Source organism: Semicossyphus pulcher, unplaced genomic scaffold (genome assembly GCF_022749685.1).
Source record: "Semicossyphus pulcher isolate SPU_LCO1_2020_fin unplaced genomic scaffold, fSemPul1.0.p SCAF_3, whole genome shotgun sequence".
In the NCBI taxonomy this organism is placed as follows: Eukaryota; Metazoa; Chordata; class Actinopteri; order Labriformes; family Labridae; genus Semicossyphus; species Semicossyphus pulcher.
This window is the reverse complement of record NW_027211704.1, coordinates 21,066,930-21,093,304: the sequence shown is the minus strand read 5'-3', so window position 1 is coordinate 21,093,304 and position 26,375 is coordinate 21,066,930. Positions and strand designations below refer to the sequence as shown.

Genomic DNA, 26,375 nt, shown 5'->3' with positions numbered 1-26,375 from the left:
CTGGACAACGAGGGAAGTCCTAAACCAAGTTAGAAAGGACGTGGGGGGACTAAAAACATGCAAATGCAAATTCAAAGTCAGCACATTTACCTTGAATTGTGTAAATGAGCTAAATTTACCATAGCACCTAAAATTATATGCAACAGTAGGGCTGGATCATATCTGGTCACGATATCCATACAACTAGTTTTTTCAAATTAATTATTTTTAAAAAGTAGTTTTTGTAAAAGAGTTGTGTCTTTCAGTAAACTACAATATAGACAAGCAGATTGCATTGAACATCACGTTGATGTAACTGTGCATATGGGCGAAAAGTACCCCTACAACTGTCACTATGTTGTTTCAATCATATCACCCAACTCTGTGCTAAAACTAAACAGAATTGAGTCGTATTGTAACAAGTTAAATCAAGTTTAATCTGGCCTGGAAATACAGATTCCACATTTAAAAGACAGACTCGTGGGAAGACATCTCGGATAGAGATATGGTATAGCCCACAACAAAGCTGAATTCCCACAACTCTAAGAACTGGATCCTTGGATAGACATTTAAAGGTTTGCCATAAAATATCTACACCCATTCAATGTGGGATTGATTTAAAACAAGCCAAGACACATTTCTAACAGATGTTAGCTTTGTACAGTGTCACATCAGCTACATCTAACATCTCAAAGTTAGTTTTTCTAACATGTTTTCTGTACCTGCATAAAGTGGGTAAATCAGTGCCCTGGTAGAGTGGTTATAATATTATCCTTTTAAAAAATGTGGCCAAATGGTCCAACGGTAAGTTTCGAAGCACAAAGGCAAACTTTACTCTAAAAACACACTCACTCAGGGGTAACATTTGAATCTGACCGTTAGTTGATCCAGTCAACAACACCAAGCATCAACTTCAGAGCCCAGCTCGCTTTGTCTCATCGATAACGTCACACTTTAAGTGAAATGAAGGACGCTCAAAAAAAAACACCAGCGTGAAGAAAAATGTGACATTCAAACGAGACAAACGGAGGAGCTACTCGGTAAATTAGCCATCTGGAGCGCACAAAGGAGGCAGGCAGGAAAGCACAGCCTCCCGCATGTCACTCCGCCAGATGGACACCATGCCTGCCTCCACAGATAACTAGCTGGCTAGCTGTCCCTCCAAATTTAAACACAAACACACGCTGCATTTGCTCGCAACAAAAAGCCCGCATACCAGGCAAAACCAACAGAGAGGGCACAGCATGGAGGCAGACAGACACTTTGAGCCTTATAGACGTGCATGGCAGTGATAAAAAACAACTCACCTCGTTTGAATGCTTTCATTCTTTGTTGATGGCTTGCTTGAAAACACGCAGCTGTCCAAGTTGCTTGCTGTACAAAGCGTGCCCGCGAGCCTGAACGATGGTTGACACAACGCCACTTTCTTCCAAGAAGCCGAAGGTGTTGCGCTTTTTCACCCACTTAAATGTGTCGCTTTTTAGCTTCTGCAGCGAGATAACGTTTCACCTGGCCGTCCGTTTCCATTTCCCTCCTCGCTTTCTGCCAGGATAAATGTTTTCTGTTTTGTGTCGCTTGTTCCTTTTTACCTGCACGCAGCAGCGCCAGCTCTTTGCCAATCTTGACAGTCGCAGCTGAAAAGATCCCGCCTCATCAAGAGCTGTCAGCCAATCACGAGCCTCCCTGACGCCTCCATTGGGGCCGTTGGCCAATCACAGCGTTCGCGAGACAGCAGACAGACTCCGTGTCATTGTGACTGACGGGAGAACCATTTCATTCAAAGTACATCTCAGTCATTCAAACAATGTTATTTTCTCGACACGGCTGAAACCCCACACAGTTTCACCAACTCAAGCGCGTTTAAATATAGCAACGTGGTAATTTTTTTAACCATAGTGGCCATTTTTATTTCAGCGTGCGGGAGACAGCTACACGGTGTGGTGGGCCTTATGTAACGCGGAGCAAAATGTTCTGGTTACATAAATCATAAACGTCGAGAGCGTCGACTGGTGACCGCATCTGTACAGTTAGAAGTATAAATAACCGAGTTATTTCTGCTCATACTGTCTAGAGTTATTTCAGGTGTGATAATTAGACATTAACGCTACAGATTGTTTGACTCCAGGCTTGGTAAACTAGCTGTTGCAGAGATGTTGGGATGCTTAAATCCTCAAAGTCTATGTGAGATTCCCCTGGTAAAATGAGCGGGAGAGCAGATTCAGAAAGCTGTCACTGTTTGTGCTCTGAGGCTGGAAAAAGTAGGACAAAACAAGCGCAACGTGCAGTCTTTGAAATACAACTGACAGACAGCAAAACTGAAAAGTCTGCAAACATCACAAAAATGTAAGCAAATACAGCCATGGTGGACTTTTTGAGAAAGTACTGTGTGCATTTTATTGAGTATTTTCTCTCTTCATTATACATTTGAACAACCTTGAAATCGTATAAATAGATCTACAGCATTGTAAAAGATGATTTTCAGTCTGTTTTTATTTACAGAAGACGACTTTAAAGAAGCACATGGGGGAGAAAAATGCAGGATTATTAGTTTCATCTTAATATCAAAGAACCCTTTTACTCAGTATTGCACATATACTTTAAATGTTACCAGAGTATAGTGACAAGAATCTAGGTAAATCTCATTTTATCGACAACACACCGACTCTGTCAGACAACCTTTTATTCTAATCCCCACAATCTCTGACATACACACATCCTATAGATTATTAAACTGAAGATATCCTACTCTTTTAAATATGTGCTTGCTCCATAAAATATACACTTTTTGTTATATCATATCTCTTGTGGTGAGAGCTGCCCCTCACCCCTTTACCAGTTATATGCCTGATTCAGTGGAACAAAGCTGAGATGTTAATGAGCATGGTGTGTTTTGTAAGCGGGCCTTTGGATGACTGTATGGGAGTAGATTCACTGGTAAACCAGCTGAGGAATACAGTCTTCCTGGGATAAATCTGCTTCTCTTTGTTTCTCTCTTTGGGTCAGAGTTTATTTTTCCAGTCCTGGGTTGCAGAAATAAAATATGAAGGAGGGAAAAAGGGTGAAAAATGAAAGGTACATTGGTTCACAGAGGAAACATCTAACTCTGTCGCTTGACATTTAAACTATTGCCTTTTTCACATTTCTGGATGATCACATATTTCACCAACTTTAGCATTGTTTACTGTGGTCGAAGGAGGCACATTAAAGAGCGCAGCTGAATACAAGTGTTGAAAAACAAGTTCTCAAATTGCAGCTTTAAGAAAACTGCCAGTTTTGACTTTAAAAGGTCAGTTCTATCAAACAATTAGCACCCTCAAAGCAATGGCTTTACAGACACACAAACCCCCCACAGTGCAGCTGTTTGGATCATGGATAACCCTACCCAGGAAATAGGCCTAGGTGTGTCCCAGTGATATCTGTGTGTATTGGAAAAAAGGCTTTTTTACATGCATGAGAGGAGCTCTCTTTTCTCTCTTTAAGTTTTGTAACTGACTTCTCTCAAGTTTTAGCGGGGTGGAAAAGAATCATAGTTAAGTTTTGGATGGTTAGATCATAGAACGACTTTCTCTCTGTTCCCGCCTCTCTTTTTCTCAGCGTATTTCAGATGCAACGTTGTGTTTGAAGTGTGTTCAAGTGAGGCAAAGACCTTCAGTTTTGTATTTGGAAGGGTTCAGGTTGAAATGTTGTAAATGAAAATGAATTGGCAGTGGATGCATAAGGGAAACAGATTTATTGTTGCTATAATTTGCCTTTAAGCTAGCCTGTTTACACATACAAAAATTCCCTCTTAAGACTTTCTAGTTCTTAAGACTGTATATTTAAAACCATTGGCCTAGATATAATTTAAAATCATTTAAAAAGAAGCCTGTGGGAAAACAACAACTTTTTACACTCACAACTTCTCCCCTTGCAGTCAGAAATCACATCAAGCTAACGACTCCGTTCAAGTCACACAAAAGGCCTTCAGGTGCTAACAATGCGACCCACACCAGTCAAATGGAGCGGGGGCTTTGACAGCCACCGGGGAACAGCCTATTGACACCCCTGAGCCATTTTCCTTGCAGAGAGTCATCCCCAAACAGGCAAATACAACAGTCAAACAAAGGCCCACCATCAAGAGAAAGCTCCTGCCAAGACAGAGAGAAGAATGGCGGTCATCATCAGTGGTCTTTTCCAATTCAAAGCCCAGGGACGCATTTTGCGGGTCACAGTGGGTGAGACAGAGACATTGCAGCAGATAAAGCAGTGCATCGACGCTGCTTAACATAACTAATTAGGAAGTGGAGGTTAGGGTTTGTTTGCTTACCGTTTGGATGAAAGCAAATGTGAGTGGAAGACGGGGAATAGGACGGTAGTTAGGGTTAAGTTTATGATTTTATCTGTACTTCAAGAGTGAAATCCTACAGTGTGTCCATATGAATCACTCATTAACTGAGAGGCCTGGTGTCAGACCTCAAATGAGGTCCCCTTAATGCATAACATCACAGGGCTGAGTATTATCTTATTGAGTGAATCCTTTTTCATTGTGTGTTTACAGTATACCACAATGTGCTGTGTTATTGGATGGGAAATAACTCACTGTGGCCCTCTAGAGGCCAGAAAAGTAACTTTTTAAACACAGGAGTTTCCGGGCGGTGCAGGGGAGGGGGTCCTGAATGCTTAAAAGGCAATCTTTGAGTATTGTTGTGATGAAGGGCAGTTCTGTTTAAGCTTCCTGGCATGTGCGTATCAAAATGTTAACCCTGTAATACAAACAGTGCTGCTGCTACAGCCCATCTATTTTCACAGTAACTGTAGAGCTCCCTGCTGCACGAGATGAATCTGGAACAGTGAATTCATCTTTGGCTTCTGCAGTCTTCCACCAAAAGAAAAAAGCAAAGAGCGTTTAATAAATGATGAAAACACAATGACTAATGTATGTAATGCTTTTAATTAAGTAATTTTTTCTTTGAATAAAAAAAGTGCAGGTACTTTGGATGATGTTCAATAAGGGGGAACAGTAATGTTAACAAAAACTAAGATTGATTGTGTCGATTTATGGAGACAGTATAAAAATGACACGTTGGTATGCGTGTCGAACAATAAAACAATGTTACCCTGCGTACTCAGCCTGAAGCATTACTTCAATAAAAGCCCTAGAGTCTTTCAGATGTATTGCGTGAGTTGAATGGTTAGTGAGGTTAATAAAAGCACTTAAAGAAGCATTGAAATAATCACAGATCTGCAGTTACAGCACAAACGTGGAAAACAAATCATGGGACAGAGAGAAGCAAAAGAGTGGAAGATGTCAAATAATCAGTAATGTTGTGGCCGCTGACTGATAGATCCTCATGCTCGGTGCTCTCATTCAAAACCATTTAGAAACCAGCCTCTCACCGGTGATTAAAACCTTTGACACAACAGTTTGAAGGACACACAAAAGAGTAAATTGCTAGGAACTATATAAATACCCCTTCAAATCTGACTTTCTGTTTCATCATACCAAAAATATTCATAATAAGCAGATCTAAATTGATTTTTATACAAAACAAAGGGTGTTAACAAATAAATACAAGGAAGACGTACATAGGTTTGAGTTTGTCGCGTGTGTGTGTGAGTGCTGTTGATGTTGTGTGTGTGCAGTGTTTCCGATGGCCACAAGGTGGTGTTGTGCAAAGCTACAAGATGGCCAATGATCTGGGAAGAGAGGAGGACGATGGGAGACAGAAGAGCATAAATGTTTGCCTTCTGTCCGCTTAATACATCTTATAGCCAAGATAGAGGAACGTTTAAAACAGTCTTCATATAGATTCTTTTGGATATAATCGTCGTAGTAACAATACCTTCATTAACAACTTTATGATATCAAGAGTAGGAACAAGAAAAGTTCATCAGCTGAGGTTTTCAATGGCGGCCTCAAACGAGGAGTCTCCTGCTTCACAGTCCGTCGAGTCCGACAAAGTTCTAATTTCACTTCCTGTTTTGTATAATAAGTGTTTGATTCCACCAGGACCAGCCTATCATTGTACGAGTGCGTCAAAAATGCCCAAATCAAAGCCCACCCGGCTCCATATATCTCGGAGTTTGATCTCTCCTCCCCCCACCTCCATTCATGTTTACTCAGAGTAGCTCATTTGCATTGCAAAAGTTTTCCTCTCTTTTCTCCAGGTATTTCAGCGACACTTATCTGTCCTCTGATCCGACCCTACATCCTTCCCCCTCACTGTCTCTCTCAGAGGCGAGTCTGGGCCTCGGGGACGTAGATTTCGATGCTGTCTGCGCTCTCTGTGGCGGAGTTCTGGCGAAACGAGGCGGCTTTTTTAGCAGCCAGCAGACGCTTGCGAGCCTCTTGTCTCTGCTTCTCTGCTGAGGCCGAAGAAGAGGTGGAGGAGGAGTCGGCGCTCTTCTCGCGGCTCAGCAATGGTCGTCCCTTACCGGGCTTCTTTGAGGCTAGAGGGTCCGCCTTCTCCTCGTCCTGTAGTGTCGGAGCGAAACGTGACAGACAGGAGGAGGACAGAGGGAGAGAGCAGTGTGTGAAAGGAGGAGAAAAGACAGATACAAGACAGTGAGAGAGTGTGATATGCAAACTGGCTTCAAGAGGTTCTGTTTGATTAGGCAGCTTTGGCAGACAGGACTTTGACAGACAAAAACATTATGCCATTGCTGATTGTTTTTGTTAAAGCTCAGAGGTGTCAACAGAAAAACACAGAGAGACAACTTGGAAAAATAGGCAAACATTAGGAAAAACAGTCATTTATATGACATTTTCTGACATGAAATGGGAACATGAATTGAAGGGAACACTGGATTAAAATTAAAGCACAGTAAAGTTTCACGAGACAAACAGTCAATGCATTTGCAAAGCAACATGAAGCATCTCTGCAACAGTTATTATTAGAAAACAAAGCACGCACACACCAACACACCACAGAACATTTAAAAATAGAGAGACGGAGAAAACGACAAGGACACACAAACACAAGGAAAGACATTTAAGCAGAGAGGAAGCATTTAGTCACATGAGCCAGTGCATCTTAGCCATGCTCCACTGCAACACGCATATTATCAAGTGACACATGCATGCTCAAAGAAGGGCTTTACATTTAAAAACACACCAACGACAGCCCTCTTTGAGATGAAGTTCTCCATGCATGCCTAAAGGGATCTCTCCGGACCCTTTGTATTGGACAGGGAGGCCCTGTTAGAGTCCATCCCACGCAGGGACGGGGGAAGTCAAAAAAGGGGAGGTAAAAAGAAGTGGGAGAAATGGTGGTGGTGGTGGGAGGAGAGAGGCCGGTTTCGGCGGCTTTCCTACCCCAGCCAGGGCACTGGGCAGCAGGGGTGGGAAGTACCTTCCGCTCAGGGGGCGACTGGGCAGCCGCAGACTGCACGGGCTGCCAGTCATTGGACTTGAGATGGTAGAGCTCGTCGAACTTGAGGCTGATGTCCTCGATGGAGAGCTGCAGCAAGTCCCAGAAACCAGCCAGGTCCTGGTCTGTGGGCCGCGGGTTGGCATTCATATTCTGAGCAGAGGAGGGACAGAGGGGGGGATGAAAATGACATGAAAATGGCAACGATGACAGGCGAGGGTATGTGAAGAGGTTGGTGCCACCACAGAAAAATAAGCAAGAATCAGACTAAAAGTAATTCCCTGCAGCAGCTCATAGCTGCTTGACTATTGTTTGTATGATTCAAATAAGCACTGCTGTCATCTTACTAGAAATAAATAATGCTATAGCATATTAGTTCCACTTCTGTATAGCTTGTGTAACGTCCTCCTCGTTTCCTTTTGATTGCTTTAGGTGTGATCAGATAGACGGCAGTTCTGATGCAAGGTTGCTGACTATTTCACGGCGCATTCTATGCCTTTATAAGGTAGTTGAGTGTAAAGAGATGACAGTAAACGTGTGGAGGCAGATAGGGAATGACAAGTAATATTTACTGGGCCATGCTTAACGTCTCACGTTCCCAGACCCTTAGACTCCCAGAATTGACGGTTTTTATTAAACAATTATTACTGTGCTTCACCTCTTTACTGCATTACTTACCCACTGTACGTCGCTTAGTGCTGCTCTTTCTATTTTCACCACTAGAGGGAGCCATGTTACAGCTCAATTCTTTAGTCAAGCTGAACTCTAGAACGAAATAAGGATCACAACAGAGCTTTATCCTTTTCACTAACTGTTGGGTAAATATTGAAAATGCTATTAAAGCTTCAACATAATAAAGTTAAATAATCCTGTGTGTCGAGCCTGAGAAATCCAAATGGGAAGTTATTCACCATGTCAACAAAAAGAATTGCAATCATTCAGGATTCAGCCAACAGGCTAAAGCCCTCACTTGTTTACAAACAGCCCTGTCTGTGCTCAGTGTTTGTGCAGAGCCTTCGCAGATTGTCCGTCAGATATAAAGTAAATCCTGCTTTGACTTCTTTTCCCGCACAACTGTGTGTAACTCTTCAAGCAGACTGGTGTTTGTTTGTTCACGCTCCACTCGATTCATATTCACACAGCTGCATTCACTGCTGTGATGTCCACACATGTGTGCAAAACACGGGCGCTATGCTGCTTCCATGCTAATGGACTTTTAAAGTTCGGGAAACAGCAGAGCCATTTGTGATTATGATTACCTTAAAATGTAAGCTATTTAGAAGGATTTCTCTCTCTCCACAAGAAAGGCTTCTTAAATCAATCATCATTCAGAACTGTACCTGCATATGTTGAAAGTATAGACATGTCACATCAGAAGTTCTGTTTTGGATCCTTTGTTCAGTTAAGCTGGCAGAAAGGTTCTTAATTAACCAGCCGTGTTTATCTGGCCATGTCATGTGCTGTGGTTACACAATTTGTATAAAACAATTTCCAGTAAAAACAAGTCACCTGAGAGGAATTACTTATTGGCTTAATAAAAGCTCCTTGTATTTTGTGCTGGTGGGCCACCATGCCCTTTTCTTTGCAGACCAAATACACAATGTATAATAGCTTTCCCCATATTACTCAATTGTTAAAAGGCTTGTTTGAAAGACGCATGTGCACTGAGGCAAGCAAATCTTGCAACGGACAGAACAAGCAAATTATAACATAGGGTTTGCTTGTCCTTAAAACGTGTGTTTGGGAACCCACGTCTTGCAGAGTGGAAGCGTCACAGAGAGGCTTTATACACACCAAGTTTTGATCACACAGCCCCCGGAACTGCTTGAACTTCTTGGATATCAAGAGCTGGGCACTTCCTACTGCACTGCGAACCTTCCCCAGCACTGAGGAGAGAACAAGAATCAACACTTGAATTTGTGAGAGAATTATTTTAGGACTGCTGATTGCAGAGGCGTTTTTTTCTTTTCAGCTATAGATAGAAAACACGGCGTGCAATTATCAAAGGCAGAGCAGCAGCCTCAACTATATGTATAACTCTGGTTTGATGCATCCAGAAGCTGACTGCAGGTGTCTATATATTTAGGGTTGCCTTGATATGCATTGCCCAACAGGGTGGCATGGAGGGGATTACAGTGTATTGGGCATTATTATCCTCTTTAAAGGCATTTAAGCTTCTATAGATACTCCAGCCTTCTGTCGGTCAGTGGTCCCTGTATCTAAACTAGGACAAACATCTGCCCTGACAGAATTGGGACTCCTCTCTGATCATTGGATTTCAAAATGATGGCAACGTGATCATAGTGTGGTGATTAGATTTAATGCCGGCTACTTGACTGTAAAAGGTCACACACATAAAAACGTATGGACTCACGAAGACACACAGAGCCTCTGATATGAACTGAGCAACCAAAGCCTCCACAGTGTTTGTTTGTTTGTGCGTATATTTGTGTGTGTGTGTGTTGCTGATGTTGAAGCCCTAATCTAATCTGGAGGTTTAATCAGTTGCAGAGTAGATTTGTGTAATTCTGGGGATTACAGGCCTGCTTGTGTGTGGTAACCCCAGGTATTACCGCCTCATCCCCTTCATGCTGTGTGTGTCTGATAGAGTGATTGTAGGGGCTGAGGCACCGCGCTACAACAGAGCTCAGTTATAGGGTTGTGCCTCGGACAGAAAAAATACTGACCTCCGAAAGAGGCTCAAGATGCTGGGTTCATACAGAGGTCCTGCTCATGTTTGATTTCGGCAGCGCTTTGACTGCACATTTGGATTAGTTGCGCTACTTCTGGGAGAACTTGGTAAGATGGACAAACATTCTATATGTTGTTAAAGGGAGTATGGAGTTGGCCTTACCCTCCTCTGAGAGCTGGTTGTCTTTGGTTTCCTGTTCCATCTGCTGGCACCAGCCCTCCATGCGTCCCGTCTCGGCCTGCAGCAGCTTTAGGAACCAGTGTCCGTCTCTCCGACACAGGGTCCCCCCTCCTCCGCTCTGGGGAACACTGCTGTTGCTCCCGTTCCCGCTCTCCAGCCAGGGGTCCGGAGGCGGCAGAGAAGAGGGGTCCAGCGCGGGGTCCATGCTTTCTGAGAAGGAGGAAGAGCTACTTCGTGTGGTGGAGCGGTTGAGGATCTGCCTGGGCGGCGGAGGTGAAGAGGCGGTGGTGTCACCGTTGTCTAAAGAGTCCCGTCCGGGAGGGGAGCACATGGATTGGCTGCCGCTATTGACCATGACTTTCTTCTCGGGGTGTTTGGCATTATTGATATAGGTGATGACAGGGACGTCCTGTGTTTCTGAGTCTGTTTCTTGTCTTGAGGCCATGCTACTGGAGCGACTGTTCCTGAAACAAACGGGGTGAGACAGTTACAGATTGACCTCGTGTATAACAAGAATCCTCATTCCATTCTGATTTTTAAATCCACTGTTCTGTGCAGAGCAGTGGAAAAGAAAGACAATAAATTATTCAAGAATGAAGTGTCCATTACTGGAACAAACACGCAATGCTTTGTTTTGACTGAGTGTTTCCTGCTGGTCAATACACAGTAGATACACAGGATCAATCAGAGACTGGCCTTCATACACATGATGACAGAGCACTGACTGGCATCACCTGATCTTTTATGACTCATGATCTAGCCTTTTTTTTCCTTGGCTTTTCTTCTCTTTGGAAAATGAAACAACACAGTGAACATGAATGTTGTCTGACTGAGCATTTTTTCCATTTCCTGTTATAAGAAAAAGCTTCCATGTGGTGACTTAGTCAGATAATGAAATATTATCATTGCGAGTTATTTCAACCCATATCAGAAGAGGAGAAAAGACTGGAAAAACACAGGGTTGGCTACTTGTTGAACCAGAACGGATTGTCACATACCACAAACGTGTGTACAGCATTGACACAAACTTAGGAAAGACGATGTACAAATAAACAGAGGACCTCTTGTTCAGCTGGTTTTCTTGATAAAATATCAGTCAGGAGTCAGAACAGCTGCTGCATGCAACACACAAAATGCAGCGTGAAAAAGAGAGAATGAAGCGCCCCAGCACTTCATGGCATTTAAAACATCATGAGGGCAGAATGCAAACTACTCGCCAATAACATTTAAATAGGCAGTGTCTTAGCTAGGAATCGACTTTAACAACAGCAACACAACAAAGATAGTTTTCAAACATTCACATTGCTGTTACGTCTGCACAGCTTCTGTAAAGGGAAAAGAACAGTCAGAGCAGTGTGTGTGGCTATAATATAAATTCCTCACGTTGTTACAAGGACAGGAAGAGGACTTACTGCCACCCGTCCTCCACCTGTACTCCGATCGACTGAAATTTGGCCAAAGGCGGGGTCTCCTCTCGTGGAACTTCCTGAATACAGTCAACCTTAGAAAAAACAAACAATGAAATGAAAACAGCACAAATCAGTGACAAAGTCGGGAACATGAACTCAAAAGAAACAAGCTGTGACATTAATGTTTTAATAGACCTCTTACCAATCACTTCTATGAAGCATAAGTACAGTTGTGCTTGATTTGAGTCTTCTAGGTGGTGAACCAAATCAAAGAAAAAGCTGGTTTTCTATTACATATTATTATTAACGGTTACCCTGACTGAGGTTTGTAAATGTGCAGGCTCTGGAAAATTGAGAAAATTGCTGTTTTTCCAGCACACAGGGTAGAAATGTATGGTTTCATGGGAACAAAAATATGTATTTTCTGCCTTTATACTACATCATACAGCCAGCTGTAATGATAGAGGGCTGTTCACCCTAATGAGACCGTTAGCTAGCAAGCGCATTCTTGAGCTTTAAGTGACAAATGCAGACATAGCAACACACCACATGGGATTACTGTTAAAAATGGTCTTCTTCCTGGATTCAAGCTTAACAGGAGAGACGAGCTAAACTTCAGAAAAGACTGAAGGGGGAATTCACTAAGAGTGAATTGCACCCGCTGATAGCACCATAAATTGCGCATCGTTTGCACCCGCTATCTGCCCCATCTTAAGGTCCGATTCACAAATCAAATTGCACTAGTGATATTCAAGCGCAAAGGCGCAAGGTTTCACAGATCTGTGCAGTTTGCTCGTTCTGTGTCTGATTGCGGAGAGGAGCTGTCTGCACCTCCACTCTCTGCTGTGCGGTGCTGCGCTCTCAGGCAGTCGTTGAGCGCACACTCCACGCACAGATCGGCGATGAGCAGGGAGAGGAGGGGGCAGCTCTTTTAACGGTTTATTGTGCAGTCCAGACTCAACAGGTGTTTACTAGCTTCTCTCTGTAACGCAGCTTCATTTTTTAAAACGAGTGCGCAACAGCAGCTCGTCCATATAATAATCCCTGTCATGCTTAATGGCTCCAAAGTATGCCCGTGTGCAGGTGTTGAGCCTCGCACAGCCCCGGACTGATTGGTCTCCTGATTATAATAATAATGACAATATATTATTAACAGAATGTATCTACAGACAAATCCATTTTTTGATCACACAAAAGGTGGAATTGTTGTCATGAGTGTAAGCTCAGAGCGTGTCAGCCCGTGTCAGAGTCTTTAGGCGGGCGCAAAAGCCGTGCAATCCTTTAGTGAATCAGGCCCTGAGTATGGATCTATCTCAACAGCATTACTGTTAATATGAGCTACCTGCACTGATTCAAATGTACCAGTGTAGTTTACTGCGACGGTCCGATCACCTACCTGTATGCCAATGGAGGACAGTTTCCGTCTGGGTACTGGCGCCACTAGCGGCTCCTCTGCTACTAGATTCCCTTTACTAGATCCTGATTTCAGGGATTCATGCTGGATGACCGAGTCACTCGTCTCAGTGGAAGCGTTGGAGGTGGTCGGGGCAATTGGCTCTCTCGGGATAGCGATGGGAGTGGGGATGATATGCGGAGGACGGGGAATTCCCCGAGCCAGGCTGTTGGCACGGGTGCTGTCAAGGCTGTCGGAGGAGTTGCTGTGGGCGTGGCTCGACTGGCTGTTGACCTCCGACCTTCGATCCTGCTGGTCCAGGTAGTTGTCCTGGGCCGACTCCGTGCTGCTCTGCACGGTCACGGAAATGTAGGGCTTGGAGGTTGTGCGGGGCGGCACTGGTGGGGGAGCAGCTTTCTTACAGGTGGTTATGCATGTAGAGACTGAAGGAGAGAAGAGAGGAGAGGGAGTTACGAGTAACGGAAGTGTAAAGATGTTTTAGTTCATCTTGTTGCATGAAAACCTGGAAGACCAGCTAGATCAGGTAAGCCTCCGGGAAAGCGTAAAATCAAATCAGACAGGAAAACGCACAAACATACCGTTCCACACGCGTGACCTAATGAAATCTCACTCACACACTACATTTCAAAGCCCAAAAAAGTTCGTTGATTTTAAGGAAATACGGCTGAAAAGTTGAAATCGGACACTTTTCTACACCGCTCCCCGATGGCAGACTAAACGGAAGAGAATAGAGAGGCAAATTAAACACACAGACAGAGACAAGAGGAAACTACTCAGACAAATCTGCCTCGCAAGAGAATCAATGTACTGTATTACATGAATAAACATAGTTATCTCTTTTAAAAGTAGATCACTCCAATTCTCTTGCAAATTGACTTTATTGCTGTTAAAATGTCTGGTTTGATGTGCCGGAACGAGTCGAACACTGACGACTAGACGACAACTCAGATCAATAGTCATACGGCGGCATATACAGGGTTAGAAATGTGAAGCTGAGCTCCGTACAGTGGGAACTTTTATGTGGGCTTACATGAAATCCACACAGCATAAACATATCTCTTCATTGCTCATTCTTCTGTCATCAGAAGAGATCCAGCAACATTACAACTGCGTGTAGTTAAGGCATGAATCAGTTGTTTTTGCAGACTTCATTCATCAGGACGGTTACAATGCAAATAAACAGCAACAGACAGAAAGCTCAAGCAGATATTTCATTATATAAAATCTCGTTTTCGGTTGCAGAAGGGAAAATTCAAAGACTCTCTGATGCCTTCAACAAAGAGACCACGGAAATCCCATAATGCTATAAACATAGTAAAAGCAGGGAGTGCGATGCTGGACCACTAATACCCATAATCTAAACAGGGAATGTTCCTGCACTATGAACCCTGTGGCTACTACGTGATCCCTTAAATAGACGCTTTATTTGATACCACAGAGTGTAAATCAACAACACCACGGAGAGGGTAAGGGAAGAGAGAGGAACGGACTTCTAATTTTAGATTGATATAAAGAGGAGCAAAGTTTGTCTACTGGCCACATGGCCACTAGTAATTGGGCCCATACCTTCTCTGCAAACTCCCCATTGTGTACTAAAAGCTGTTGCAAAAAAAAGCGTAAAAGTCTGCACAGTCACGATGCACAATCACTAGATTTGCTGTCTCATAAACACCATGGTTTGTTTCTTCATTCATACTTCCGCTGACACGAAACAGATTGGATCCTGGAAGACGAGAAGCCTCACAACAGATAATTCTGTGAACAATGTTTTAGCCTTCACTGAATGTTACGGTTGCAAATCTCGACAAGCCATCGTGGATTTACACAAAACCTTGCAGCGAACATGTGAGCTGCTTAAAAACAGTTAAACAAAGGGGCCATTGTTGCTTGTAATCCACTACTTAGCTTTTCTCTAATGTGCATGAAACTCATGATCTCACACTCTGTGCCAAAATAAACTCTTAGTTTAAACTGCCAGTTGTCAGTCAGCCTGAACTACTGCACCACAACTGTCTCCAAGCTGCTCCTCAAAGAGCTGTGAGTGTGAATTATTTTTGGTGGCTTATCTCTAATATTATTTTGAATGGTAGGCTATTCACAGTTCATCTGCAGTCTGCTATGGGCTGATATTTCACCAAAAGATCGGCCAGTCCATTCTCGCTGGTTTTAACCACCAAACAGCTTTGCATAGTTTGGGTTGACCTTTCATGAGTCTCCGAACAAAAACCTCCTGATGTAACCCCGGAGTGATGGTCGATTCAGTCTGACCATTCTCTTGTGTTGCATTGTGCAAAAGGAGCGAGGAGCAAATGTCATTTTTATGAATAATTAGTACCCTAAACCTGAACTCTACACCTGACTTATTCCAGGACACAGTCTTCAATTCAGATTTATAACCAGGGGCCTCAGTCCCTGCTGGGACAGTAGACAGCAAGCTGCTCTAATGCACTTAAACGCAAGTCAAAACACTGACACTGAGTGTGACACCCAAACCACACCCAGATTGGACGATATCCAGGCTGTGTGCCTTTATAGCCATCAAATGAACATCACAAAGAGGAGAATGGACTCACTCTTGTGTATGTCCGACCCTCAAAGTAAATGACAAGTTGCCAATCCACACATTGCTTCAAAGTGAAGAGAACAAATTCACTAGGATGCTTTGATAGCTCTACATTTTAACGATGGGAACCACCACCAAACAAGTCTGTTAGTCTGAATGCCACACCTAACATTCCAACCATAGTGTCTCTTTTGATCAGTCACCATCTCAAAAGAGATCTTACCCACTCTTGTAACTTCAACAGACATCCAGACTAACAAATATATTTTAAGAAACCTGCAGTTTAGCATCCGTCAAAGCTAAACAGCACGTGCGACCAGCAACGGATTATCCACTAACCTCTGACCAGCATCCTTGCCTGGCTATTCCCCGTCCATGATCCCCTCTCATGACAAAGATAGATGCTGGGCAGAATACGGCTGTCACTGATGTGGCAGCTACGTGATGCACCAGCTTAATGCAGCATCCCAGTCTGACGGATAGCTGTGACAAACTGGGTGAGAAAGGGCATAGATGCATGTGTGTGTGTGTCGGCCTCCTGACCCGCAGTTCGCCGAGTGTCACATCGTGCTTTCGTCATTTTGAACAGAATTCCCCCTTAAGTCCTAATACCACAGAATCTGCTTTACCCACCAAAACAAGCCTGAAATCATATCTGACAGCTGCTCCTGAGATTACACAGCAGATAAAGTTTTGGAGCTGGAGACAATAAATGGGCCGGCCAATATCATCAGACGATTTTCTAGCTTAAAAGGAATATATTGATTGAGAAATGTGGGTCGAAGGTATCGCGGAAATGCAGTACAGGAAGTGAAAAGATAACATTAATTTGATTTAATTTGTCTCCTAGAGCTGCAAGCCTGCAGATATTAACACGTCCAAATATAAAGGGATCCTTACCAAAATACTTGCATATGTTTTATATAGATATTAAAAAACAATGCAGTTATTATACTAGCCCCAGTTCAATGTTCACAAGACAACCACATAAGTGATCAGACAGGTTTTGGACAGGTTCAGTTTAACCACATCGTTTTCTGTTCATGGCAGCTTCTCAGCAATGAAGCTGGTAAATAACTGATAATAGAATAATTGCCAAAGCTTACAAATTAAAGGTTGTAAAAACAGAATTTTACAGAGCAGCAAATGGATTACAGCGTAGCAAACAAAATCTGATAAAAGCCAGAAAAATGCAGCTGTGCCAAAAAAAACTTCCCACAGACAAATCATGGATTGGATAGTAAGTGGAAAATGCTCTGATTCAGACCACTTCCTGTACATGCTTATTTTACAGAACTCGGCCAAACAAATATTCACAGCTGTGCAAGCATAAAACACATCCTTGAATGTAACAGTCACTGACAACAGTACCAATGCTGACAAAGTCTTTCCTAAACCTAAACATCCTCCTATAAAAAAGGACATGAAGCCCGGAGCTGCTCGGTTAGTATAACTGAGTGTTAGGTCTACAGAACAGAAGGGAATTTAACAACAGAAACAAGCAGACGCTTTGTGCCAAAATGTTTGAGTGGAATCTGGAGTGGGTGCTGAGCACTGGTGTTTTCATGCCATCTGGACAGTGGTTCTGTTGTCCACTGAAAGCCTCGGTGCAGGATGTGATTTTCAGGGCTGGGAAACAATTAGTTGCAAGAAGCTACAGCGGTGGGAAACAATTTTCAACCAGCACATGACTGCTTTCCATTAACCCTCTCAGAGGCAGAACTGAAAATTCACTCAGTTGTAATTATTTTTCTATTCTTCATGATGCATCACCAATCTAATCTAGTCACAGATTATATTCAATCTGATATGCCTCCAATCTTGCATATTTAAACCACTGTGTTGATGCAGAAAACTTCCACAACGATCGTTTTGGTTGTACTTTATCAAATGTAATAAAGCCTGTTGATCTACTTGGCCATCTACAATATACATTTTAAGCTGAGTGGTAGAGGTGGAGCTGTTTTACTGTCAGTTGGAGCCAGACAATAACAGACAAAAGGTAGATTGTGATGCTCTATTTAACAGTCCAGTGTAGCTTGCCAAGTTGCCTGCTGTCTGCCAGTAGACCCATCTGCATTGTTTAATCAGTTAACAGACACACAAGGCAAACCTTCCCTGCAACTATCACCACTCCCTTATCACCAGAGCCATTATTCCAATGACTTATCACAATAAATGCCTTCTAGAACAGCACGGCTATGAAACTGCACAGCCATAGATATTTAATGTGGCCTCAAAATGGGATTTAATCCATGTTGGATACATAGGAAAACCCTGTGGGACAAAAGTGGGGCAGCCCTCAAATAATCCCCTGTTGAGGCCAATTTTCCATCCCAGCAACCAAAAAGAAAGCAGCTTTTACAAAGACACGTGAATGCATTAAACTATCTGCAGCTAAAGGGCCATGCAGAAATATACTGTAACATGTCCTGGTGCACATATCACCCCACCAATTTGGCTTCCATGGTGGAGCATCAGAGCTTTGAGCAGTGCACATATTGGAAAGTAGGACGATTTTCTGATGTCAGCAACAGGACACTGTGTGCTGAACACATGGTTGGGCATACTCAATTATTTATATAGCAAAGACTCTGCAGGCATGACAGACCATTTGGAGAAAACACTTTTAGTTAAGATGACTTTAAGTTTAACTTCATAGTCTAAATTTGTCAGTATATACTTGTTCATTAAGCAGATATATTCTAAAATTTAACGTTTTTTTCGTTACATCTAAACATATCTACGGCTGGGCACAAAATGAGCGTATTTAAATGTTAACATATGTATGGAGAGACAGACAAATTGCAGACTTGTTGAACTGTTGGAGTCACGAGTAGATTTTGTGGAGCAAAGCTTCCAACGGTAACAAACTCTTCAATGGCACCTGCCTAAGTTTACACTATGTCAAAGCTATTGTCCACAACACGATGATGTGAAACCTTCCCTTTAAGGCAATTTACTGTCGGTTAAGTTGCGCACATAGTTGAAGAAGCAAGTACACGCTATAAGTATATTTGTCAGTCACCAAACAAGCTAGGATGAGATTACTACTAACGTTAATAACGGAAAGTATCTTAGCAAAATTGACGTAAAGTAATAGTAAACGTTACTACTTTATAATAACAACCTTTCAGTTTTTTGCAACTTAAGTGGTTAAAATACTTACCCAGCTGTCACGCGCAGTAAATAAGCACAGCAGTCTCTTGAATTAACACTTAAAATATTTTCAGGGCAACTGGGACCACAACAGACATTCACAGACGCTGTCAATGGTGTGGGAAGAGAAGCCGGGTCCGGTTGCCTTTTGTTGGTGTCTCGGAGCCCGAGGGAGGCGTGTCTGCTGGTGCCTTTAATAACGGCTCGGACATTCAAACTCAACAGTTTGAGCACTCGGGCGAGCGAAAAGCGATTTTGATGCACAGAAGTGCTTTTGTTCAAAATTTGACAAACCATATGCTATTTCGTTTCACTTGCATGCAGGAGAAATCCTCTTTATGTTGTGTTATGTTTAAAAAATAATAATTAAAAAAGAAAGAAAAAATTGTGACTATTTTCTTCAGTTTGAAGTGCAGGTAACTTGTTTTGTCTTCATTTCCAGAAAAAAACAAAAAGAAAAACAAACAAAATACCATTCAAAACAGCCATTGCCAGTTGTCAAAATATGGAGAAATATTGATACAAATATATCTTTGACAATTTAGCAAAGTCAGAGAAGAAATCTGTCCAAAAGTCTATCAGCATGAAGGCAGCATAAGCTCCATGGTCTAGCTTTTGGCAAAGTGCGCCACAGAGTGGATGCTCTGTGGAACAGTAGCCTGCAACAACACAAGCTGATTCACATTTACCCACTCTCTTTTTCTGAAATCGGGGAGTTGTCAGATGTCAAGAACAAGTACAAAAAAAATCCCTGTTATAGCCAATTCAATATCAAGGTAGGTAATTAGAAAATTGCACATTGCATTCTAATGCTGCTGTGCCCTGTAGTCATGTCCTGTGATAATTTCAGTGCTATTAAAAGCTCCACATTAATGCTTCATCTGGATCAGCGATCCAAACTGCGGCTTCATATGCATCACTGATCAATTGCTCTTATTGATCAGGTCTGTCCTGATATAGAGTTTAAGTTTTTATTCTTATGTTGTTCTTGAAGTGTTTTTTTTGGGGGGGGGGTTAGGGTTTCAATTTATTACCTGTGTGTGTGGGTAGGATGCGTTGTCTGTCAATCCTCAAACGCTGAAGAAAAATTGCAAGCTGTTTCTCCTTTGGGGCTTTGTCCAAGCCAGTGGCTATCAGGTAAGAGGCAAACTGTTCTTTCCATGTCTTCAAATGTGTAGAAAGGTCGTCTAGCATGGGCAAAAGAGGCTGCATTTGAGCTAAGAAAAAAAAAATGCTGGCGTGTGCATGTGGGAAGAAAAGTTTCCCACCCAGAACCAATTCCAAAAAGAGCATTCAAAAAGTACAAAACAAAGCAAGTATGTGGATCATACCACTTTGGAAAGTTGCCCAAAAATCATCAAGATTTCATCACTAAATAAATAGCTAAAACAGATGCAATCATGATATGAATTCTTCCATTTGCCCACTTGATATAAGATCAAATAAATTTATCTGCTGCAAATTTCTCATCTGTTTTCCAGCCCGTGACTCACCAGTGCTGGTGCTGTAGGTGCGAACAGTGGGGTCAATCGGAGGTGGCGAGCAGCCCGAGTCCATGGACGCCGTGTCGTCATCTTGGGAACAGCCAGCCTGGATGGCTCTCAGGTAGCTGTGGCTGCGGGATCGGAAGCATGTCGGCATGGGCAAGTCTGGAGGCTCTGGGTTGTCCTGAGAGTGGGAACGGGAATCTCTGAATGTGGACTCGGAGCTGCGGTCCTCATAGTGATGACTCATGTCCAGGTCTCTTAGCTGGAGGAAGGAAAGGACAAGGTTGGAAAAGACGTATTGTATCAAGAAGAACAGCAATGTGTGAGTGGGTTTTTCACTAGCTACCCACTTGAATGTTTCTGAAAAGGGCGTCCTCCACCTGTGAGAAACAGATGATGGTTAAAATATAATAATATGGCACCAAAAGGTTCAAGAGTTTAACTGTTTGACAGTTACACAGACAGGTACAAATGGTGCTAGTGTAGAGCTTCTGATTACAGTGACACAACTGTTGCTTCCATTCATGCTCATTTTTTTAAATAATTTTTCTTTATAAGAACTGTGATTTTACAGAAAAAAAACATCACTGACACAAAAAGTCAGAGATGGGTGATGGCGGGTTCCAGCAGCCTGAGTCTAAAATGTGTTTGCAGCCAAGCTGGGGGGCGAGTACGGGAGAGACAGCACAAAAGAAATTGAAGGAGAGAATCTAGAGCCATATTAAATGTTAGGTTTGGGTAACTTCCACTTGATCTGATAAAGAATAAGTGTTTTGGAAAATGTTCCACAGTTGAAAAATTGACCTCAAGTCTACTTTATAATGCTTATTTGATGTTTGATAGATATTTGCTTCTCTGAATGCAGATTAATAGCAATACATTTATATAATAAACACATATACTATCAAGCTTTGAACACTCAGAATGGGTGAAAATCCGGTTCTTAATAGCCTGCACTGAGTCATTTGATTGCTTCATTGAAAAATATCAGAGCTGCTTCCCGTAGTTGTTCATCATCTCAGTAACCTTGTCAGTGGGAGGCTAATAGCTCTTATGTAAGTGTTGAATTAGACTTCAAACTACCAATGTCACTCATTTGGCTTTTACGTTCATCACATTAATATGAGACACAGATGGAGAATGGGGACTCTTTGTTCACTGGAAGCTAATTTTGTCAGTCATTCAAGCTCTATCAGTAAATATGCAAATTATACTACGGAAACGAGCGTTAATAGCTAAAGGCTGATAAAGGGGCTCTTTGAAAGGGACTGGTGATTTAAAAGTAAAAACTATGCTTGGAGCTAAAGGATGCAAATCTTGCACGTACAAATTCACAACTCATAAGACAAATATCTGCTGAACCGGAAGCAGAAAATTATGATTTATCTTCCACTGACCTGTCCCATGCAGCTACGTCTGCCCAGGGTGCTGCAGGCCTGGCTGAAGTCATCATCATCCCAGTTCGGCAAAGACGAGACTGTATCCTCGATGCAGTCCAGGTTGTCCAGGCTGCGATTGTTGGAGAGCTCTCGGAGAGAGGGAAGACAGCTGAGACGAGAGGGAAAACAAGATAAAGGAGGTGTTAAGTATGTGGAAAATTAAAAACAACATCATGAGAGCGTGAGGAATGGAAAAACATTTGGTGTTAATGTTGGATGTCAGTGAGGCAGAGGGGGAAATAGATGGGGGAGAAAATGAGCAAACATTTAAAGAGAAATAAAAGGTTGTTATTGAAGTTATCTTCTTGATTTCCACTTTGTTTATGAGCCATTATGGATCCAAATCTTTACTGTAATACAACTTCTTCACAATTTAGTTTTAGCATGTTAGCATGCAAAGCTAGTGATGTCAGGCGACGTATGTACGCAGCTCTGTGCGCCATCATGGTGCCAAAGACAAAGAACAGGGTGAATCAATCAGCAGCTCTGAAGTTTAAATATTCTTTGTCGGCACACAGTGATAGTAACATGGCTGTAGGCCATGTTGTGGTCTATGGAGACAAGAGTCTCCTCATTCTACTTGAAGTGTCAGCCACTCAGCCACTTTTCACCTAAAAGCACTGGGCAGATGGTATTTACAAGCTTAAGGGAGGCTGGCAGTTGTTGGCAGCAGGGCATGAATCTGGCAGTCGGAGTAGCCGCTGACTTTACAGACATCTCAGGGGTGCAGTGCAGAGTCACTGATTGTAGTGGATCCAATGAGACGGAAGCGTTTTGCACCGCACCCCTGAGACGTGGCTTACAGACCTACCACTGACCTGCTCATTGACCTGCCCAGCTGGTGCAGAGAGGACACACTGTGGAGAGGAGACCACAGGGCATCCAGCTCCCCCTGCAACATGGAGTAATCCAGGGTTCTGCTGCTCACGCCGAGCGAGGTGGAGCAGAGCGGGAAAGAGTGAGGGTGGATGGTCAGGGATTGTCAGTGGGAGTAGGGTTAGTCATTCAATCACTCTTAAGGGGAGAATAAAACCATATGTATCTAAACATAGACTTAGTTTACAGGGATGTAATTATTTTATCCTTTGGAGGTGTGTGTATCAAGTTGGCCCGTTGCTGTGTTTCTGTCCACTTTCAGTTTAATGAAATTGTATTTTCTACTACAATAATCTGATCATCTCGGTTGTGACCAGAAATAATCACACTGTCACAACGGTAAATGATAAACCACTTAGTGCAGACTTAGTGCAGTACTGATATTTTGACACTGCTACTCCCTACGTGAGGCCATTCGTGACAACAAAAACAAGAGCTGCTTTATACACCCCAACATTCACACACAGCACTGTTTTTCAATCCCTGGCACCACCGAAAAATTATATTATTATGTATACTGACAAAAAATGTAAGACGTTTATTTTATAATGAATATATTGCATTCAAGTGCCTGAATGCAATGGTCAGGGTAAAACTGTATATAATGTCAAAGCATGTGCTAAATATTTTAAAGTAGAGTTTCAGGAGTTGGACCACACATGAACCCTGCCACTTCCAGCAATATCTATAAAAACTTCTAACTACTACATTTACACACTGGGGCTTCCCAACATCAAATCCCTGCTGACAGTTTGATAGAAACCTAGAAACTATTTTATCTCAGACAGCAGATGGTAAAAAACTTTTTTACCACTTCTGGGCATTGTGATAGTTTCTCTGTAAATGCGCCAAACACACCGTGAGCTCTGAAATCTGAGGAGACATTACAAAACATGACAGTTCTGTCTTGGCTTAAATATACTTAACATTGCCCTAGATACAAATGCAATAGTGTGAGTGTGTTTTCATTTTCTTTTTATGAAAAGTAAACTCAGCTATGTCCCAATGCACCTGCATCACATACTGTGCAATATGTCTGCTCCAGAAAGCGTGTAATTCAAAGACGAGTGAGTCGCAATTCCAGTCAGACGGAGAGATGAGGCTGATTTTTGGAGATATTTCTGGTTGAGTGGGAACAAAAATCAGTATCATTTTATGTAAACTTCACTGATTTTTTCTATATCGTCTTAGCTAAACTGTCCAAAAGAAGGAAGGTGAATCACGGAGGAGGTTTGTTGGTAAGGCTGGCATGTGGAGGACAATGGGGAGTCTGACACCACTTAATTCTATGCGTGAGTAAGCGCAGCGTGGACTCTGTGCCCTGTGTGTGCACGTTGAATGCATTTGTATTTTCATGCATACTGGTATTGTGAGGCTAGGCGTGATAGTTTTGTTCCTGTATTCACAGAAAATTGTGCCATTTTTATTTTCCTTTGATCTGGTTATTACCCGAACATCAGCATGTTTATAGCAACTAATTTCAAAGGCCCGTACAGCAATTTTTCATCTATTTTATCCACACACAGAAATATAACATAAGGTTGAACACTAATATGAGCTGCATAATAAATCTCAGTTTATGTCTTACTTGCGTGGGGGTAGCTGCTCGCTCAGAGAATGCTGCGTAGCCCTGAGGTAGCTCTGGCGTCGTGCGGCCGTTTTTGGCGAGGGTTTGGGGCTTCCCTCTGAGTCGTCACTGTCTTCCATGTCTCCCATGGCCTTCACATAGCTACCACTGCGCATCCTCCGACACGGGATTTCATTGGCACCACCACTGCGGCCTAATGTGCTACTCCAATCACCCTACAGGCAGCATTAAATGGAATAAATTAGTGGATGGATGACGACACGACATACACATGGAATAAGGCATTTATGAGTCTGTACAATGCAATAAAATGTAATCCTTTACAAAGCACCACATTCCGGTAAACTCACCCTTCGTCCAACTTGCAGGTAGTTGCAGGTTAGTTCCTGTTGGCAGGACTTGGACTTGAGCATGGACCTGTCCAGAGTAGCTGAGCCCTTCTGGATCACCTGCCTCGGCTGGCCCATGGTCAATGTGGACCAGGACCCTCCTTTCATATAGTCATTATCATTTATTACCATTCTTCCTGTTCCACTTAGTCCACCGCCTCCCCCACCCCCAGGAGCAGGAAGTGCCTGATACTTCATGTCATGGCTGCTTTTGGAGGAGCTGATAGTGTTGTAGCCGCTGTGGATGTATCTGCTCTGCCCCCCCTGGCTGTCTTGTCCAGTTGGACGTCCTAGAGTCATCATTGCCATGGTGTTATGGTAGCTGCTCAAATCGCTGCTGTCCAAATCGTCTGAGCTCCAATAACCTGACATGTTGGAGCGCGGCCGTCGCTTGGCAGTCGCCTCTGATTTTGTACCCCGATCTTTACTTTTGGACCTGCGAGTCTGCTTCCCTCCGTCTTCTGTGCCAGAAGAGCCTCCACCACTGCCAGTGGAACGTCCGTTGACATTTCCCTTCATATGCTGGCTCTCCAGTGACTGGGACTTCGCAAAGAGCTTCTGCACTGAGTGCAGCATGTAACGGATGCGTCCAGGACTGTCCGTGCGCTGCTTGGCGGCAGCTACAGCAGATGTTCGATGAAACTGCAAAGTGCTGAAACCATCACGGCCTCCAGGTAGCTGCTTATCAAACTCCAGCAGACTGGTTGGTGCCTGGTTCTTAGTCATGTGATGTGATATAGTTGCAGAGCCGCTTGTAATCATAGGCGTTCGTGCACTCAGCCCTGCCATGCCCATGCTCGTTCCCATGCCCATGGACATGGAGGTGCCCATGGTGCCAGTGCTTATCCCCCCGATGCTGTCTCCAGGTGGGGAGAAGTCAGACTGGTCATAGGAGTTGTAGTGAATCCTGGGGAAGGTGCTGCTGTTAGACAGCTGGTTGTTGAGGGGTAGCATGCATTCCGGTGGGAGGGAGCCTGGGTTGGCTGATTGATAGAGATGAGGGTCCATGGTGCCGTAGTGGTCCATTGTGGGGCTCAGTAGGTAAGGGCTTCTCGGCAGAGTGCTGGTCCTCTGGTTGTAGAGGGCGTCTGGATGCCCTGAGGAAGGGTCACAGGAGTCAGACAGGTGTCTGTTACGGTTGGTACCCAACCCTTTCATGTTGGCGAGGAGGTCCAACCCTCTAGAAGACCTCCAGGCCAAGGAGAGAAGACTGATGTCCTTGAAGGTGATTCCTAAAAAATTAGAGGCAAACAGGACAGAAAGACACGACACAAAAGAGAGGAAAGAGGTTTAGAACTGGTTACTATAGTAAAGTACAAAACACAAACATAAACACAGTCAGCGACATTCAAACTCTACAGCGCATATCAGCTCAGCACCACAAATGCGCCCACTCATGTGCCAAACCAGACTACAAACAGGCTAGCTCTAGGGCTGTGAGGGAAATACTGTGCAGTAGAACGGGCCAGCTTTCCTGCTGCTGCTTCCCACAGCAAACATCTGTGTTAAAATGCCGAAAGAGGATAGAAAAACAACATGTGGAACAATGACAAGCTGTAGCCTGTGGGCCAAGGCATACATTATGGAAAAAAGAACAAGTGCTGGTAGTCATTTGTAACTCCAGACACCTCCACAGCTATGTGGGGCAACAGTACATGCCAAAAGTCAGTGAACAAATATCCACTCTTTTCTGTGTAATGATATTTGAAAAAGAAGATTTATTCACACAGCAAATCAACAAATTAAACTTTGTGTCTGTGTGGACATTGAATAATGTGCTCTTTCATTAGAAAACAAACCAACAAAAGCATACAGATAAATACCAGTCTTCACATGGGCAGGGTTTTAAGC

The 26,375-nt window shown here is 43.2% G+C and overlaps 1 protein-coding gene across 3 annotated transcripts; it reads right to left on the bottom strand.

Moving 5' to 3' along the window:
• Positions 1 to 2,369: 2,369 nt before the first annotated feature.
• On the bottom strand, positions 2,370 to 25,682 carry dlgap4b (discs, large (Drosophila) homolog-associated protein 4b). Of its 3 annotated transcripts, XM_069677902.1 has the most exons (12): positions 24,486 to 25,682; positions 24,136 to 24,350; positions 22,490 to 22,591; positions 21,630 to 21,780; positions 20,239 to 20,494; positions 19,780 to 19,932; positions 13,006 to 13,445; positions 11,613 to 11,701; positions 10,183 to 10,664; positions 9,123 to 9,214; positions 7,311 to 7,481; positions 2,370 to 6,433 (listed from the first exon to the last, which is right to left on the bottom strand). In XM_069677902.1, the coding sequence occupies exons 1-12, from the start codon at positions 25,680 to 25,682 to the stop codon at positions 6,191 to 6,193; spliced, it is 3,591 nt and encodes a 1,196-aa protein (XP_069534003.1). In that variant the 3' UTR covers positions 2,370 to 6,190. The 3 variants fall into 3 exon arrangements, with proteins under 3 accessions (XP_069534003.1, XP_069534004.1, XP_069534005.1); XM_069677903.1 differs by lacking the exon at positions 19,780 to 19,932 and having other exon boundaries at positions 22,502 to 22,594; XM_069677904.1 differs by lacking the exons at positions 19,780 to 19,932; positions 22,490 to 22,591.
• Between the last annotated feature and the right edge of the window lie 693 nt (positions 25,683 to 26,375).

Bases quoted from the DNA above. Each gene is read 5' to 3' on its own strand.
- dlgap4b (XM_069677902.1), bottom strand. From the start codon at position 25,682: ATGAAAGGGTTGGGTACCAACCGTAACAGACACCTGTCTGACTCCTGT. The intron at 22,592-24,135 runs GTAAGACATAAA...CGGCGTGAGCAG, and splicing joins GAGCAGCTACCCCCACGCAA to CAGAACCCTGGATTACTCCA. The intron at 6,434-7,310 runs GTACTTCCCACC...CCGACACTACAG, and splicing joins AGTCGCCCCCTGAGCGGAAG to GACGAGGAGAAGGCGGACCC.